Consider the following 19,763-nt stretch of genomic DNA (forward strand, 5'->3'; position numbering starts at 1 on the left):
ACAGGTTTGTAGAGCCAGTTGGTCACATTACTCAGGTAAGGAGTTTGCTTGAGTTACCGGCTGTCCCTTGTTTACAGATATGGACTCGAGAATGTTTCAGCAGCATTTGGGATTCAGTTAACTGGAAATCTTTAACACTTAATAATAGCAATGTTTGTTTGAGTGCTATCATGGATTTGATTAGCAGAATACCCGGTGTTGTCTTTCTTTACGCCAGTAGCTTGACCGATGTTGGTATTGGTTTTTATACACCGTTGTTGGGTTTGGTTTATATATGCAGACGACCGTTCTTGCTAGAGGGTGTTGAAGATTTTTCATTTTTGGCAATGTGTACGGATGAGTTCCAAGATCATTTTGGCCCTAATGACATCCAGGAGGATGAAATGGACAGTTTAGAAGACACAGCTTCTTTGACAAATTCTTTGGGTACAGAAGAGCTTGACAGCAGTACTACAGCTTTTGACATTTTGGATGTTGATATGGACCTTGGAGATGATTCACGAGATATGGAAGATAATAATGAGGATACTCCTTTAGACCGAGCACCAGAAGAGGCTGGTAGGAGACAGTTTAGCCAAAGCCATCATGTGACTAGCCAGTTGAAAGTTGGTGAGCGAGACATTGCTATCGCTTGTGAGCATTTTGATACTGCTCGTCAGTTGTTGGCCGTCACTGGTTGGGGTACTTCTATGATGGATGAGTCCAACGGTGGTTACTTTTCTTTGGCAGAGATTCATGCCTTGTGTGAAGCTGTCTGAATTCTGAAGCAGGATTACTTACGATTGGTAGCTGACCGTGATCACCTGATTGAGTGGGGAAGTACAGCCTATGAGGCACTCTTGGATCGTGAAGAGGAGGTGAGTGAGCTTTCCCAGGAGCTCATAGTGACTACTGAGGCTTTAGAGGACACACGGCGAGATCTACAGAGGTCGCAGTTTCAGTTGAAGGAGGTGACCGTGGAGTTGGAGCATTTGCGGCCAAGACCAGCCCCAAACCTAGTTCATTTGTCTATTGAGGTGGTTGGTGGTGAGTATACTCCTGCAGTTGTTACTGAGAAGCATGTTGTTGAGGCTGACACACATATTCAAGATTTGGTAGTAGCTGGGCCTAATGAGTTCGAGATACCGGTAGAGTCGAGTCTCCAGATTTTTTCTTCGCAGACAGATGACAGTGTGGTACGGTTGTTCGTGCCACCCTTACAGGAAGATCAGTTGTGGTGTGCAGGGGAGTATGTTGATGCTTCCTCGTATAATTTTTACTGTACTGAACCGTTCATGGAGTATTTTCTGAATAGTGCATGTATTCGTCTGGACTCACATAAGGTGACAGAAGGTGTTCTCATTCGATATACTAGTGTTATTCGCAGATTGGTTGAGAAGATTATAGGGGTCCTTTCTACTATGCTACCTCACAGGGATCTCGAGGAGGGGTTTTTTGAGCAGAGTGCACAGGATCCTATCCAACCTACAGTCACTCGGAGTCAGAAATTGGAGCCATCTGTTGATTCTCAATTCAGTGATGATGAGCCAGCAGTAGAGTTTGGAGGTTCTTATTGGTGTTATGCGGTAGGGTATGCTCATCATTTTTCTTTTGACACAGAGATAGAAGATTTTATTTCACGCAGATGTAGATTGGCTCCAATTTCTTACCATCCATTAGGGGATAGATTGGCACCATCTTTTGAAAATAAAATTGGTAGTAGCAAGTTACTCAGCCTGCAGCATCGACACACCTAGAGCAGTTTTTCAAAGATTGGATTTGATGGTAGTGATTCAGGCACCTATGGCTGTTGTCATATCTACAGTGCAGTTGGGTGCAGGTGTCATTTTGACAGGGGTTTGAGTTTTGATAGAGTTGATGTTTCAGTTGGCTTGAGTTCTGCAGAATGGTTTCTTCTACCGACATCTACAGTTGGTTTTCAGATGATTTCATCAGAATTGTCAGTTGTTTGGGAATTAAGTACAGTTTTTTAGCTGTTGGTAATAATGTTTTCTCCACGAGAGTATGGTGCAGATTGGGATGATACACAGATTTACATTTGGGATCCAGGCAGACTGATTGGTTCATGGTTCAGCCATTGCTTGGGGACAAGCAATTTCAGGAAGGGCGGACTGTCATGTCCCCAATTTTCGGTGGCAGTCTGATTAATTAATTTGATTAACTTAGTTGTCCAAAATAATGAATATTTTATGAGGACGACTAATTAATCATTTTAATTAAATAAATAGATGATATTAAGTTAATTACTTATAAAGTTATCAAATAAATAAATATTAAAAGATAACTTTATATTTAATTAATTTAATAAAGTGACTTGGATTATAAAATATTTAATAAAGTCACTTAAGAGATAAGATCAAAAATGTTCTAGAAGTCTCTGGAGAAGATGGAGAGAAAAGAATAAATAGGCACCCCGGGGCTCCATTCGAATCAGGCAGTTGTTTATCTCTCTTTTGATTTCAGATTGTGATTCAATCACGGGTGCATTGTGGAACCTAGGGTTTCTACAATTGTCACAACTGGCCATTGAGAACGATAACTCTCAATAGGTACGCAATTTTGAGGGTGTGAAATATCATCTGAATTATTGCAGATTGGAGGTGACATTCAGTCATTTCATCAGGGCGTCTATTTGTGGCTCAAGGCCAATTTTTTGTGGTTCTTGTATAACTACCCTTTGAAGGATCCGATTCAGATCATAATTCAAGGGCAGTATTGAGGAAGTCTGTATTGAAGGCAAGTTTCAGAAGGGAATTGATTACTAATTAAGAAGGGTTGATACCACTAGGCAGTTATCGAATTGGAAGAAGCAGCCAAGTTTGATGAATTTCTTGAATTTCTGAAGCTGTAATCCCCATTAGCAGACAAGCAGCATATCTCAATCACGCTCCACATTCACGCACGACTCAGAGCACAAGGTTTTTAATATCAAACGGGTCAAATCTTGTCTGTCAAGCTCCAATCACAAGTGGTGGAATCCTGTTAACTCGCACACAATATCCTGCAGCAGCGATAAATCTGAATGAGGATTCATCATTAATAGTCCATTCCAGTTCAGCGTAAGGAAGTTGCAGAGCATGTAAGAGCTTTGACATCCGGCAGGGCGGCCTCCCTCATTATAACGCAATCAACATTAAGACCAGCGTGGTACCGCAAGTTGAAGTTTGGCGGGTGACTGTATTATATTGGGCAGAGGTTAAAGGTGGAACTCGAGCTAGAGTAGAATCACTCTGCCATGCATTTTCAAGCAATTACACCCAAGGACCACCCACCATGATCAAGGGGTGAAATCGTCCATCCTCTCTAGACGGGATAGGCATAAATTATGACATACGTCGCTGAAGATGGGAATCTAGCGAACTGAACTGGCCACGTTCTCATCAGCAGTAACAAACACCGGGATTGGTGGATTCGTGTTGGGCCCCAATAACAGTTTTGCGCAAGAAGCAAGCCGACAGTAGAATTGTCATTCATCACTATCAAATTATATTAGGCGGATAGCATTTCCTGTTTTGTGTGCAAATTTGGCTAGACGTCTAGCATTTGGATTCATACTACCAGCACCGGTATCTGCTAGCAATGCTGCCACAATTGGAGTTGAAGTTTATTGGTTCTTGTCGTAAATACAAATGCCAACAAATGTTCAGGTGCCTAGTTAGCAATTCGTTTATAAACTATAGTTGTAATGATTGATTGCAATTCATGGTTTGTTGTTGGCAATTTCAGTTTGTTTCATTTACATGTTATTTGTTTAAGTATTTATATATTCTAGAAAATTCAAATAAAAATCAAAAGCGTTCATCCAACACCATTCTAGAGAGCCAGCAGGACTCTTTCCGTGGTATCAGTTCAGTTTTGGTGTAAGTTAGTAGGTTTGTCAGAGCTTGTCTGCAAACTATTTGACTAATTGCCACAGTACAGTATTGGGTTTTTAGTGACCTTTATAGCGAGGGTCATTGCATTTTTTAAGCTTTATAAGCCTGTGACAACTGACAAATATAGCAATGATGAAGATTTTAATGGTGATATTTACATTGGTATCTTGTTAGGAACCTGTGTGTTCCTTCTGTTTATTTTGTCAGAGTAGTGTTGTTGGACGCATATGCTTTGTAAGTCGTCCCGTGAGTATATTTTATTATCCCACATGCATAGGTAGTATTACTTTTCTAGATCGTACTCAGTATATAAGAATAGGTTGAGGCCCTTGATGGGCACAGACGAATTTATTGTATTGAGCTTGCTCAAAGGAGGTTACCCCCTCGAAGTGGCCTGCGATCAGTAGATTCATTCTGAGTTCTGCTATCACTTTGTATTCTGTTATTTCGAGCATTCTCACGATATTGCTATAAGGAGGTTCTTCACATCTGGTATCAGAGCACTCTCTTGGGCTCGCTGGGTGGAAATTAAATCAAATTTTTTTTTCTGTCGTGGCCTTCAGGTTCCTCTCACTTCTAATATCTCTTGTTATTGCAATAACTCTTTTCAGTTGTTATGTCTGTGAGTGAATTTTTCTAAGTCGACTGTTCAAAAATAAAATTTAAAAAAAAAAAAAAAAAAAAGAGTAAAATTTTTTCTGTTTTTTAGTCGTAGCTTCCTTGTTTGCTTTCTGTTTCTGCTCATACTTCCGCAGAACGTCTGCAATATCATTTCGCATACTTCCTTCCTTGGCGACCCAACCCCAAATTTTACATATCAAAGCCCTAAATCCCTCATTTATCTAATTTTAGGGTTTGCCCTATCTTTTTCACCTCTCATCCAATCGCCACCAAACTGAGCCACAAGATTCAATTCCTCATTTTGCTCCCTTATCCCTCTTGGACTGTTCGCCTCATTTCGCCTCCCTACCCTTGAAACCCTCATTTTTCTTTTTCCCTTGTCCCTAGATAGTCTCCCACCACTCGTCGAACACCCATTTCCTATATGAGTTTTACCCAAATCCAAGTTTGCCATAACTAAAAAAGTTTTTGTTTCTCATCTTCTACCCATTCCAAAAAAAAAAAAAAAAAAAAAAAAAAAAAAAAAAAAAAAAAAAAAAAAAAAAACCTTGCTTTATGGTTGTTACGCGTACAGGAGCAAAAATCATGGAAGAGGAAATTGCATCCCTCAAAACCAAACTTCAAGATCTGGATGACAAAATTCTGGGTCTTAACTTTCAGCAGTCAGCCATGAGCCGAAACCATTCAGGAGATACTGGGTCCTCTTCTGGCAATTTCCGTGGACCAAAGCTTGATTTTCCACGCTTCGATGGTTCTGATCCGACTGGATGGATCTATAGGGCAGAGCAGTATTTCAGCTTGCATAATACTTTGGATAACCACAAAGTCCCCCTTGCATCTTTTCATTTGGAACATGAAGCTCTTCAATGGTTCCGTTGGTACATCAAGGCTAATGTAGGCCCAATGTGGACAGAATTGTGCACCCTCATTTTGGAGCGCTTTGGCCCTAGTTCCTTTGATGATTTCACAGGAGCACTCACTAAACTATGTCAAACAGGCACTGTAAGAGAATACCAGACAGAGTTTGAAAAATTAGCTAATTACACAGAGGGCTTGTCTGATGAATTCTTCCGTAGTTGTTTTGTTAGTGGTCTGAAGGATGCACTTCGCTCAGAAGTCAAAATGTTTCGACCTACTACAATGATGGAAGCCCTTGGGTTGGCTAAGTTAGCGGAAGACAAGATTAGTGCTCTACAACGCTCCAGATCTAATTTTGTTCCATTCAGAAATACAGGTTCTCACAACCCTCCAGTCATACCAGCTCCCAGAACTACTCCGATCAAGCACTTGTCTGAAACAGAGATGCGAGTCAGGCGAGACAAAGGGCTTTGTTATAATTGTGATGAGAAATGGTCTCGGGGCCATAGATGTGTTCAGCAAAAGCTCTATCTCTTGGATGTGGATTCTCCACCGGAACTGGAAGAATATGTAGATGCTCAGGAAACAGTGGATGATGAGGTTAAGCCTCACCAGCCTGAACCTCCCTCACCAGAAGCTCCACCAGAGATATCTGTCCATGCTTTGGCAGGAGTCACTACTCCACAAACCATGCGGGTCCAGGGTTTCTTCAAGAAGATCCCTCTTACTATACTCATTGATTCTGGTAGCACTCATAACTTCATTGATCCACGAATAGCCAAACAGGCTGATTGCTTTATCCATCCCTGCTCTAGCTTTGAAGTCATGATTGCCAATGGGGGCACTTTACCTTGTAAAGGGAAATGTCGCAATGTGCGTCTCTCTATTGGCAATTATAACATGCGCTCTGACATGTTTGCCTTACCCTTAGGTGGCTGTGATGTGGTTTTGGGTGCCCAATGGTTACGCACTCTTGGCCCCATTCTCTGGGATTTTGCTGAACTTTGGATGCAGTTTTCAGCCGAGGGGCACCAACACACTTTGAAAGGCTTACAACCAGGGTCTCTCAGCATCATCAGTTCACACCGTATGGAAAAACTTCTTAAGAAGAATTCACATGGTGTCATCGCTCAGCTCCATTCCATTCAGATGCAGCCATCAGCAGTCTCTAGCACTCTTGCCGATCTCCAACACATTTTGGACACGTATTCTGGTGTATTTGCTGAACCTGTGGGATTACCTCCTTCTCGTCCAGAGGACCACCGTATTCAGCTCCTTCTTGGCAGTGTTCCGCCCAACATCAGGCCCTACCGCTACCCATTTCATCAGAAGACCGAAATCGAGATACTTGTCCGTGACTTACTGAAGCAAGGTATTATTCACCCTAGTACCAGTTCCTTTTCTTCTCCAGTTCTGCTTGTTCACAAAAAAGATGGGTCATGGCGACTCTGCATTGATTTCTGAGCACTTAATCATCTCACTATAAAGGACAAGTTTCCCATTCCAGTTGTTGATGAACTTCTTGATGAACTTCATGGGGCTCATTTTTTCTCCAAGTTAGATCTTCGTTCTGGGTATCATCAAATTCGGGTTAATGAGGAGGATATACCTAAAACTGCCTTCCGCACACATGATGGTCACTATGAATTTTTAGTCATGCCCTTTGGCCTCACGAATGCTCCTTCAACATTTCAGGCAGTGATGAATAACATATTTTGACCATACCTCCGGAAATTCATTCTGGTCTTCTTTGATGATATCCTCATATATAGCAAAACTTGGGCTGAGCATCTCCATCATCTGGAGCTTGTCTTGCAACTTCTCTCTGATCATCAACTCTGTGCAAAACTATCTAAATGTGTGTTTGGCCAGGAGGAAGTGGAGTATCTCGGGCATATTGTTGCACACCATGGAGTGCGGGTGGATCCTACAAAAATAGATGCCATGAAAACTTGGCCGCATCCTAAAACTCTCAAGAGCCTTCGGGGTTTTTTGGGGGTGACTGGCTACTACCGCAAGTTTGTCAAAGATTACGGGAAAATTGCAGCACCATTGACAGCTCTGTTAAAAAAGGATGCCTTCTCCTGGACCCCTGTTGCTGAGACTGCATTTGAACAACTGAAACAGGCTATGTGCAGTACACCTGTTCTCGCGAAGCCAGATTTTTCCAAACCCTTCACTATTGAGAGTGATGCTTGCGGCAATGGATTGGGTGCTGTTCTCCTGCAAGATGACCATCCTATTGCGTTCACTAGCAAAGCCCTCTCTGGTAAGAATCTAGCCCTCTCTACTTATGAAAAAGAAATGATGGCTATTTTGCATGCTGTACAGAAGTGGTGGCCATACCTCTTAGGGAGTCATTTTTGCATCAGAACCGATCACCAAAGTCTGAAATACTTCCTGGAACAACGGGTATCCTCTCCTACACAACAGAAATGGGTCAGCAAACTCATGGGGTATGATTATGAGATCACCTACAAGAAGGGTAAGGAGAATATTGTGGAAGATGCTCTTTCTCGCACATTTGATAATCAAGCTTCCCTTTCCGCTATTTCTATGCCCATTCCCAATTGGTTAGCGTCTGTTCAGCAGGGCTATGACAGTGACTCTTCTTTATCTCAAATCATTCACCAGCTAGCCAATAATCCTTCTGCTATACCACATTACTCTTGGGATGGTGCTTCTCTTCGATACAAGGGTCAGCTAGTGCTTCCTCAGAACCCAACTCTACATCAGGCTATTTTTTATGAACTCCATGCTTCTCGTTCAGCAGGGCACTCAGGCTTCCTCAAAACTTATGAGCGAGCAAGGAGAAACTTCTTTTGGAAAGGGATGAAACAGACGATTCAACAGATGGTGGCTGAATGTGATACTTGCCAATGCCACAAGGGTGAAACGACCCTCCTTCCTGGCTTGCTCGAACCATTGCCCATCCCTACACGGATTTGGACTGATATTTCTATGGATTTCATTGAAGGGCTTCCTAAATCCGGTGGCAAGACAGTGATCTTGGTTGTGGTTGATCGTCTCTCAAAATATAGTCATTTTTGTGCCCTCAGCCACCCCTATACTGCCTCCTCTGTTGCACAAATCTTCATGGACCAGATATTTCATCTTCATGGACTCCCTTCTTCCATTGTCTCTGATCGTGATGCAACTTTTACCAGTCATTTTTGGACTGAACTGTTTCAGAAAACTGGCACCAAACTGAAGATGAGTTCGGGCTATCACCCACAAACTGATGGTCAAACTGAAATTGTCAATAAATGCTTGGAAACTTATCTTCGTTGCTTCACTTCCGAACAGCAACATCAGTGGGCCAAGTGGCTCCCTTTAGCTGAATGGTGGTACAATACCTCTTACCACATTGCCTCTAAAATGACTCCATATGAAGCAGTCTATGGTCAGGCACCTCCAGTGCTCCTTCCCTACACTCCCAACAGCTCACCAGTCCAGGCAGTTGACATAGTTCTCTGCAATAGGGATCAGATTCTTCGTACCTTACAGGATAATCTTCACATGGCCCGTAATCAGATGAAACAGCAAGCAGATCAACACCGTTCTGAGCGCTCATTTCAAGTTGGGGATATGGTTTTTCTTCGTCTACAGCCATACAAACAATCCTCCCTAAAGCTGAAAGGGCGTCATAAGCTGGCCCCAAAATTTTATGGGCCTTATAAGGTTCTGCAGAAGATTGGTTCAGTTGCTTATAAACTGGAACTTCCTCCTTCTTCCCGCATTCATCCAGTCTTTCATGTTTCTTGTCTAAAGAAAGTTCTGGGTACCACTGTCAGAGCACAAACTACTCTCCCTAAAATGGATACGGAAGGATCCATTATCCTGGAGCTGGTGGCAATCATTGACCAGCGCACTTGCCAGCTTCGCTCTCGCTCCATCTCTGAGGTCTTGATTCAGTGGCATGGCATGCAACCAGAGGATGCTACCTGGGAACCCCTTCTTCAGATTCAACAACAATTTCCACACCTTAAGCTTTGAGGACAAAACTTTTTTCTAAGGGAGAGGGGATGTTAGGAACCTGTGTGTTCCTTCTGTTTATTTTGTCAGAGTAGTGTTGTTGGACGCATATGCTTTGTAAGTCGTCCCGTGAGTATATTTTATTATCCCACATGCATAGGTAGTATTACTTTTCTAGATCGTACTCAGTATATAAGAATAGGTTGAGGCCCTTGATGGGCACGGACGAATTTATTGTATTGAGCTTGCTCAAAGAAGGTTACCCCCTCGAAGTGGCCTGCGATCAGTAGATTCATTCTGAGTTCTGCTATCACTTTGTATTCTGTTATTTCGAGCATTCTCACGATATTGCTATAAGGAGGTTCTTCACATATCTCTTGTTGTAAGAGCAGTACTAGTTCAGGGTTGGACTGCAGCCCATGCTACATTTTATGGCGGAGCCGATGCTTCTGGAACCATGGGTCGGTTTCCATTTAACTGTTACTAATTCATGGCAGTTAGTCTTATTTTGTTGCATGTGAGATGGCCTGAATTTAATTCTGTTGGCTTTTTTTTTTATGTGTTGTAGGAGGTGCTTGTGGGTATGGTAATCTGTACACTTTTGGGTATGGGACAAATACTGCAGCTCTAAGCAGTGCCCTGTTTAACAATGGGGCATTGTGTGGAGCTTGCTATCAAATACAATGTGATGCCACCAAGGTTCCTCAATGGTGCCTGGCTGGCACTTCCATTATAATCACTGCTACTAACTTCTGCCCACCCAATAATGCTCTGCCAAATGACGATGGAGGATGGTGTAATTTGCCTCTCCAACATTTTGACATGTCACAACCTGCCTTCTTGCAGATTGCCAAGTACAAAGCTGGAATTGTACCAGTTCTATATAGGAGGTAATCAAATGTTTTTTTTCTTGTTTGTACAAAATAGCATAATAACATACAGATGCATCCCCCCTTTTCTTGTTCCATGTCTCGGATGTTCCACATCGTGGAGACGGGGCATATCAGGGATTTGGGGTTGGACACTCAAGACTTGGAGACTTTGTCTCCCGTTTCCAGCAGTGCCATCAGATTCTGCCCCCTCTTAGAGGATTGGGGATTCAATCATTTGTGTTCCAATTCAATGCAATGTTTAAGTATTTACTTGCTTATATTTTTATATCTTATTTTACAATACATATTTTCATAACTACCATTTTAAGTGCATTATGTATAGTATAGACAACTCCCATTATCTCGCCACCGTTCCCCCACCCCACACTGTCTCCAAATTAAAGCCTCTCTATCCCCGTAACAAAAACTTGTGCCCCCATTGTGTCATCCGTCATCCCTCACAATGGTCTAACTATGGAAAATAGTGAATTATACATTATGAGATTCTTATAGATGTAATATGTTGAATTGAATTGCAGGACTCCTTGCAAGAAGAGTGGTGGAATACGGTTTGGCATAAATGGAATAGACTACTTTGAGCTAGTGCTGATAAGCAATGTGGGTGGAAGAGGAGATATCACAGCAGTATGGGTAAAAGGGTCAAATACTGGATGGCAACAAATGAGTAGAAATTGGGGAGCCAATTGGCAGAGCAATTCTTATCTGAATGGACAGAGTTTGTCATTCAGAGTGATGGATAGTAAAAGAAGAGTTCTCACCATGTCTAATGTGGCTCCTTCCAATTGGCAATTTGGTCAAACATTTTCTTCCTCCCAAAATTTCAGTTAAAAATTAAAAAAGAATGAATGAATTGTAGATTTGTAAATCAGCTCACTGCTTAGTGAGAGGCCACTATCTTATTGAATAAATAAATGCAGTTTACAAATTAAATGCTAACTTGTAGTTATTGGTAAATCAAGTATTGCGAAAATTGTTTGAAGGAATTAATGCAACTGAAATGTTTAATATAACTGCAAACTTCTTTGATGTAAATTCTGTGTGTTCAAATATACAAACTGTCGCATCTTGCTATTTATTGTTTTATTTCCTGCCTCCTCTGAAGACCTTAGTGACCTATGCTCTTGTATAAAGGGGAACAGTGTAATTTGTTTCTTATAAAAAAATTGAAAGCAATGTTCCAATTTAATTCAAATTAACAATTTTATAAAGATTATCTAGATATAATTTAAATCTACTGAATTTCAGATTAAAGATAAATAACAAAGATGAATTGCATAAATGTAAACATATTACATATGTTAATATTTTATGCCAATAACAAACCCAATTGCTATTAAAATTTAATTATTCTTATTTTAATTGACTGAACAATTTTAATCTAATATAGAGTTGGTTTATTGTCTCACCAAACACAGATCTAGTAAAACTCTATGCCACAATCTAAGGTACTTATACAAACATGGTAAACTCCTAGATCGTAGGGCCATCTCTAGAACTTGACTTAGATCTAGACTTCAATGGTTCGTTCATTGTAGGCTTACCTATGGATTCCCTTACTTATAATCAAAGGCTTCAAAATTCACAATAGGACAACAAACTTTATCCCCTCCTTTAATATGCGATCCTTTTTTTTTTGTAATTCAGATTTTATTTAACTAATTCAATCTATAATTATAGCAGTAGAAAAGAAAAAAAACATTTGGGTCAAATGTTAAAGCAAGTTAACATATGCAGCAAACATGTACTAAAGAACTTCCAACCCCATGATACCAATATGATACTATGTTCCCAACATTCTACACGTGTGAAAGACTCACTTCTAAAAAAGAGTGGCATTTAGATCACACTTAAAGTGAATATGCATGTTTGCACATTATTGTTAGACTAGTGTAAATGTTTCTTTTCTCCAATGAACCTAATGAGTCTTAGAGAGAAGTATCATTGAGATGTCTTTGTGAAGGATTAAAAGTGGACATATCTTCGATGGACATAATCCCCAAGCTGTCAATTAAGAATCTACAATGATCATTGAAAAGCATTCATTATAGTAAGTAAGGTTTCATGAGGATCAAATGGAAAGAATATGCAAAATGATAGTCTTATGCTTGATAGTACGGATAGTCATGGATAGTCGTGAGACTGCTAGAGGGGCCAATAAACGGTTAAAGGGTTCAGAGGAGATTATCATGAGTAGGTCTGTCATGATATGCCTATGAAAGGCAAGACTGAAGACACAATCGTCAGAATAGAATAATAGTCATACCAAGAATGCATGCTGATCAAATAACTTAGTCATCTAAGGTATGACAGTCACGAGACAACCATTAGACGGCTTCATCATAATCAAGGATAAATGGCAGAACTCAAAATTGTTAACAGCCCACGAGGATCATGGTATATGTAGCAAGCACGGTCAAAAGAGATCATGCAAGTTTCAGGTGGTGTTATTTCCCTTTGCAGCAATCATGCAAGAAGACAGATCAGGAAGAAAGTGGCAAAAAAATTGTGAGGGGAGAATTGGAGAAAAATAGTACAAGTGGAGCGATAAAGTACACAATACCAGGGACCTAATGGTAGTCTACGACATGACATAGTAACGGTTTAAAGAGATGGAATAGTTCCATGAACAGTTAAAATGAGGTCACTACATAGATATAAGGACCGTAGACAATCTTATGACCACATGAGGAAAAAATGAGATAATCCAAGAGACAGATTAAAGAGAACTCTACTCTATGAAGAGCATACAGTGAGGCCAAAGGAGTAGCCAATAATCCAACATTAACAGTGGATAGTCACCATGTGAAAAGGGAAAGAAGAGAAACAAGGATAGCATTCAGTGCCATCATCTAGTTATACATTGGACATGAAACAATGAAACGGTCATAAAACATGGCAATCAATAAGAAAAGCAGCATGACCATACAGTCTATTTAAGGCAGAAATAGGATAGGTTTTAGGAATGGAAGGTATTAGCGGGGAGAGTTAGAAGACTTAAGATATCATCCATGAAGAAGCATGTTTTGAATGGCTTTGAACTTGTGACATTGATAGATGATGGTGAGAAGAGCATGATACAAAGGAGGCACAGTATGCGAAGCTGAAAGATAGGATATAAAAGAGTTTGCAGAGTCTATATGGAAATAGATGGGGTCTTTATTCCCTAATATTTCCTTCTTTTCAATGCCCTAGAAGTATGTAAGACAATAGTCTCAAACCTAAAAGAACTTTGCGGCATGTTTATCAATATGAACAAAATAACAATCAAGATAAGTGTTTTCTCCTTTAAACGGGCATTATTTGATGTAGTGATGAAAGCAATGGTGGTGGCAGAGAGCAACTTGGCAGACCTATTGACAGTTTAATGCTAGGACAGTCGAGGATAGAAGAACATATAGACATGACAGTCCAAATGTATGCATCTAAGTTACAAGTCATATGGTAAAATATGTTCAGTTTGAATGTTAACAGTGCACAGGAAAGAGGGATTTTGAAGGCTATTTTTATTGTTACAGCTATTTTGATCAAGTGCATTCTCAGTTTTGATGCACAACGATCAAGGGACACATAGATAATCTATTGTAATTTTAGCACCCAAGAAGACATTCAAGAGAGGATGCATGGCAGCGGTGGTAAGGGTTGACACTTCATGGATACTAGTAGTCTGCATTTTCTTATGACCTAAAGTGCCAGTGGGTACATGGAGATTAGAGAACAAGCATGACACACTACAATATTTGGGGTCAAATTGTGAAGGCAATTTGCAATGGTAGTGTAATTTGTGGTGATTTTCATATTCTTTTTTTTACAATTGTCTCTGACGCTAGCATCATAATTGCGACACCTGCATAATGAAACAAAAAAAGAAAAAGAAAACATGACATAAATCATTCGCCATTTCTTTCAATTGTGTAGAGCTGCACACAAAAGAGGGTAGAGAGCTCCGAACGAACATGGAGAGCTTTGAACATTGTCGTGCTCTTGTGATCTCTACATTTTGTTGTCACACCCTTGCTCTAGAATTTCGTTGTCATGCGTTTGCTCTGCGATTTCGTTGTCGTGCCCTTGTGATCTCTGTATTTCATTACCATGCCCTTGCTCTACGATTTCCTTGTCATGTTATGCCCTTCTGATCTTCATGCCCTTGATCTGCAATTTCATTGTCATGCCATGCCCTTGTGATCTTTATGCCCTTTCTATGTGACTTCATTGCCATGTCGTGCCCTTGTGATCTCCATGCCCTTGATCTATTATTTTCTCTAAGGGATATGTAAATGTTCTTTTCTTTTCCTTCTAAACATGTGTCTCTTTATATTTTCTTTTGAACATGTATATCTTAAAGATATTTTCTAAGGTGCTTATTACAAATTAGCACAACAACAAAATTGATCCAGCTGCATTTATTTTCTAGAATCTAAATAATACAACAATAAAAGTCACTCAACTCATGCTAAGTGACTTACCTCAAGAGCCTCCACAAAAATAATGCAAACTAGGAAAAAGGGACAGAGTTTGCAAGAAACTTTATAGAAACATATCATAGTAGATATTTTTAGAAAGAAACTAGCCATAACCCAACTAAATGGGTCTAGTTGTTGATTAGTTGTCTTGATTACAAATTCCTATAGAACTGTCATTAGATTCAATACAATAAAATGAACAATTAGCTAGTCCTAGCTAGTAGGATCAAATACATTTTTCCAAGGTGATAAAATTGCATATGCAAATGTGTTGTTTGCATGCTAGGCATGAAGCACATTTCCCAATTTATAACGAATGGTTTGATATAAAGGCTCCATATGCTGGGCCAAAAATGGAAGCCAAGGATGTAACCATGCATGTATTGACACACTCTTCCTCCAAGGATCTCAAGTATCTACTATTGTTGTTAATTTGGGTATCACTATATGATCCAAAATGTTATAAAGTACTAAAGCCAGTAATAATTTATCCCATGTCTCTAGAAAATGTAGCATAGGTTTAGGGTCCCTGGGCTCCCCAGAATATTTAGTAGCTATTCTCACTACTTGAAGAATAACTCTAGTGAAGAATTGAGTGTAAGGAGTTAAAGAAGCATGTTCTACTTCTATATAAATGTCATAATCACAAGGTTTATTTCCTTGTAGAAGTCTCTACCACAATGGCATTAACTCTAAACCATGTAAAGGATCTTGAAGTGGTTCCCAACCTTGAAACATTCTTATAAGAATTTGATACTTGGAATCATTATAGGGAGATTGTGCCAATACTCAAAACACTTTTATAAGAAAATGTAGATGCAATACATGAAAAATTGCACAAATTGTAATCCTCCCAATATTTGAACTAAAAATTCCCAAGGTAAAAGCACAAACCTATGTCACCCTTTTACAAAGGAAAATGCTAACAAAGGTAAAACTAATTACCTTCAATGACATAAAACTGGCATTATTATTCAGAATTTTAAAATAAAGTAAACTAATAAAAATTTTAGAAATCGATGAAGTTTAGGATCATAATATCTCCCACCACATTTTTCAAAATAAATCTATTCCAACTGGAAGAAAAATTATAAATTCTTGAAGAAGACTCCATAGAACATCATATAATTTTTAAATTTTTTGTGATATGATTTAATATTTTTTATCCTCCAAATTGACATCTTCTTGAGTGTAAAAATACATACTTGTAGAATTTTCTAATTACAATATACTATATCTAATTAAAACACTATGAACTCTATATAAGAATATTCTTGACTCTGAGCTCTATAAAATGGTGTTTATATGCAATTAAAATAATATCATAAAACATAGTAAGAGTTATTGCAATGTTAGTTTTCTGAAATAATTTTATTTCTTTAATAATTAGATACAAACTAGTATAAAACATGCATTTAGTAGACATTTCCAATTGGAAAAGTGTGATACCATATATAAGTTAGCTAGAATAAATTTATCAAGATCATATGTTTGAACAAAATTGACTTTCAGATAGAAATACACAAATTTAGTCATTCTGATAAGTCAACCTAAAAGTTGACACAATTTTGTACTTTCACCCCTCAAAGACACTTACAAGTTATTCCAATGTCATAGTACATACGTCAACACTTTACTGAATTCTATCCAGTGGCTCCCATAATATCATCTATGTTGTCTGGTTGTTGATTCTGTCGAATAGTCTCTTTCTAAAGTTGCTCCTCCTTATCTCTCATGCCCTAAATTTTGATTATCAGATTTCTGAATCTCTGCCTCTACCATATCTAAAATCAACTTCATATTGTGTTGTAACTTTGGCATAGGTGTTTGATCATTGATAGCTTTCATTTATATTCAAGTTTTCAAGATTGGTCAACACCCTCAAGTTTGGACCTCTCATGTTAAGCACTTACTTTACTATTTCAACATCATGTCCTTACTTTTGAGCTATCAATTCTTCTGGTGCATATTTTTATAAAAAAAAAAATTTTGTTGAACAATTGTAAACTCTTAGAAAGTGCATTGTTATTTCCATGTATGTATGTATATATATGCATATATGTATGTATGTATGTATGTATGTGTATATGGATGTATGCATGTATATATTTATATGTATGCATGTATGTATGTATGTATGTATACATACATACATATATGTATATATGTGTATATATACATACATACACACATATATCTATCTATCTATCTATGTATGTACATGTATATATATAGAGAGATCTCGTGGATTGTGGATTATGGATTATTAAATAAAAAGTATGAGATTAATCATTCCCCATTTGTTTTGATCGATTGTGTAGAGCTATGTATGAAAGAGGTTGAAGAGATTTGAACAAGAGTGGAGAGCTCTGAACATTAGTGGAGATAGTGGAGATCTAGGATTTCATTGTCATTCCCTTGTGATCACTGCATTTTTTTTCCGTGTCATGTCCTTGTGATTTTCCTTCCCTTGCTCTACAATTTTCTTCTTGGGGACAAGAGACACTTGGCGTCTATCCCTAGTAGAAAATTGTGGATGTTTGGCATCTATCCCTACAATTTTCTTCTAGGGATAGATGCATCTATCTCTTATTGATATATAATAGATGCTTGGCCAAAGAAAGGAATCAAAATCTTACAACCATAGACTGCTTAACCCAAGATTGGACATCTCAAGTGGTTCTTACCCAACTCATTTGGACTCATTTAATTTATCAACCAAGGACATAAACTTGAAATGGTGTTTGCAAAATATATGCTTCAAACTTATCTCAACTTAAGAACTACTCTAAGGAAATTGAAATGCTTAACCTACAAGAAATCTAAGCTAAACCTGAGAATCAAATCTATTTTAATAAAGCATGAAAATATAGCTAAGAATTACTTCAACTACCTATGTTGAAGGAACATTCCACTAATTCTATTATTAGTGGTTGCAAGAACATTAGAGTCTACTTTGGTTCTATTAACTGAATGTAAATCCTATGCTAACTAATTAGTTCACTTCTTGTGTAGGCCTCTATAGAGAAGTGAAGTAGAATAACTAAGAAATGAAAACATAAAATGATCCTTTTATTCATAATAATGATAAAATGTACATATTGATGAATAGCAAGATTGTATTCAACACTATGCAACTTCTTCTATTGAAAAATAACCGACTAAAACTTAGCACCTCTGGAACATAGACTTCTAGTTATTTAAAAACATGAATTGGGAATAGAATTCCTAGATTTAAGACTTATCAACTACCAAAACAAATGACTGTATTGATTATTACAACAGGTCTATTAATTCTAGGACCAAATAGAATAGGAAGTTAGGAGCTCACGACCCCTAAATTTCCTCCACTCAAGACTAGTCTATTAACGCAAGCAATCACTTTGACTCCCATTTGGTTGAGTTGACTTTTCTTTTATATCTGCACAATATTAGCACCTCCAAAACAATAACATACATCAAGACTTATTCAAAACATGTTATCTAAATTAATCTACCCTATGTCACATTGTTGTAGGAGAACTACCCAACCTAGATAAGGAAGAAAAAGCATCATTCTCACTATTTTGTAATTAAATGACGTATCTTTTCATAGCATTGAATTTGATCCTAAAAAGTAATTATGCACACATTTGTCTGAAATCATCATAAACATCATGTTCTTGAACATTAAAGTCTTTAAAAATTTTGCAAATTAAACTAAAAATGAAATGACAAAACAGACCATATTCTGGTCTCATCATTCTCCCCAAACTAAAACTTTGAATCGTCCTCAAGAAAACATACAAAATTTCACCCTTGTAGCCATCCTAAAATGTAAATCAATACTCTTCCCTTTACATCTTGTAGCAATGTTCCAATAAAAACTTTTACTCTCCATGTACCTTTCCCATCTATGAAGCTCTTCTATCATATCAACTTTCTCTAAATCTTACTGATTAGCAAGCAATGGGGACAATAGCAAAAATTTCTACACAAAGATCATAAACAACAAGGGTTCTATGAGAGACAATCAAATTACCAAGTATAACAAGATCACTCAACCAACCTATATCTAGGAGTAGAGTTTCTACATGAATCCCAATGAATAATAAATCACCGAGCATCTTGAGCTCGCTCAACCGGCATGAATCCAAGAGTATGGATTCTACATGAAACCCAATTTCCGTGAAGGGGAAACATAACATGCAAGGAAACATGGAACATAATCCATTTCCACCATCCACAGAAACAATGCCAAAATCCAAACAAAATATTACTAGCTTGCAAACTAAGGCAAGAATAAAAAAGTTTGAAACTCAAAGTTTTTGGATAAAAATAAAATTGAAACCTCAATTCAAGAATAGGGTCAAAATACCAAGACTCTAATAAAGTTCACAAAATAGGCTCAGATTCCCAATCTAGAAAATCTGACAAAAGACACAAGTCCACAAAATCTACTATGGAAACACAAGTTCAAATTGGGAAACAAAATACCCCATAATATCATATAACCATTCTGATTACATGATCCTCGTCATTAAGGCAAGGGCTACAAGATCTAATCTCTAAATAAGTGAAACAAAGAAATGGATGAAAACCTCAATGGTATGCAAAATGTTACAATGCCAAAACACCCAATACTAAAACATCTTTGAATTTGACAAAATTGAAAATCCTCTAATCAAATCTACCCAATATCACACATTTCAAATAAAATCATGGATCCAGAGACTTCATGAAAATCCAATAGCATAATGGTGCCTAAACTTGCATTTCTAATTTTCTATGAAATAGAAATTCTCACCCCTATCCAACAGAGTGATATGAATGCATAAAAATAGAGGAGAAAACTAGTTCTCCACTCCTTAACATTTAGCAACATGAAATAGAAGCTGAAATGGAGTAAACCATTAAAATCAAAAAGCCCTACCTCATAGCCAAGAGGGCAAAACATGAAATACCATTGTAAAATAATAGGGACGCCGAATCAAATGAACCATTGGCATAGAAGAAAAATCCCAATACGAATCCAATGAGACTAACTTCACAATGAACCACCAAGCCAAACTCCTGCAATGAGCAAAACACCAATTTCTCAC

At 38.2% G+C, this 19,763-nt stretch overlaps 1 protein-coding gene across 4 annotated transcripts; it reads left to right on the plus strand.

Moving 5' to 3' along the window:
- Positions 1-260: 260 nt before the first annotated feature.
- On the plus strand, positions 261-11,050 carry LOC149560068 (putative expansin-A17). Of its 4 annotated transcripts, none has more exons than XM_089824498.1 (4): positions 261-302; positions 9,733-9,790; positions 9,898-10,219; positions 10,741-11,050. In XM_089824498.1, exons 2-4 carry the CDS (start codon positions 9,787-9,789, stop codon positions 11,048-11,050), a joined length of 636 nt encoding a protein of 211 aa, XP_089680624.1. In that variant the 5' UTR covers positions 261-302; positions 9,733-9,786. The 4 variants fall into 4 exon arrangements, with proteins under 4 accessions (XP_089680624.1, XP_089680623.1, XP_089680620.1 ...); XM_089824497.1 differs by lacking the exon at positions 261-302 and adding an exon at positions 445-473 and having other exon boundaries at positions 9,717-9,790; XM_089824494.1 differs by lacking the exon at positions 261-302 and adding an exon at positions 4,008-4,037 and having other exon boundaries at positions 9,691-9,790.
- The last annotated feature ends 8,713 nt before the right edge of the window (positions 11,051-19,763 follow it).

This window comes from Cupressus sempervirens, chromosome 4 (assembly GCF_028749045.1).
Source record: "Cupressus sempervirens isolate cs-2001-9-10 chromosome 4, ASM2874904v1, whole genome shotgun sequence".
Lineage (NCBI taxonomy): Eukaryota > Viridiplantae > Streptophyta > Pinopsida > Cupressales > Cupressaceae > Cupressus > Cupressus sempervirens.

Excerpts from the sequence above, each read along its gene's own strand:
- LOC149560068 (XM_089824494.1), top strand. The coding sequence starts at position 4,008 with ATGAAGATTTTAATGGTGATATTTACATTG. Across the intron at positions 4,038-9,690 it reads TAATGGTGATATTTACATTG|GTTCTTCACATATCTCTTGT; the intron begins GTATCTTGTTAG and ends TGCTATAAGGAG. Across the intron at positions 9,791-9,897 it reads CGATGCTTCTGGAACCATGG|GAGGTGCTTGTGGGTATGGT; the intron begins GTCGGTTTCCAT and ends TATGTGTTGTAG.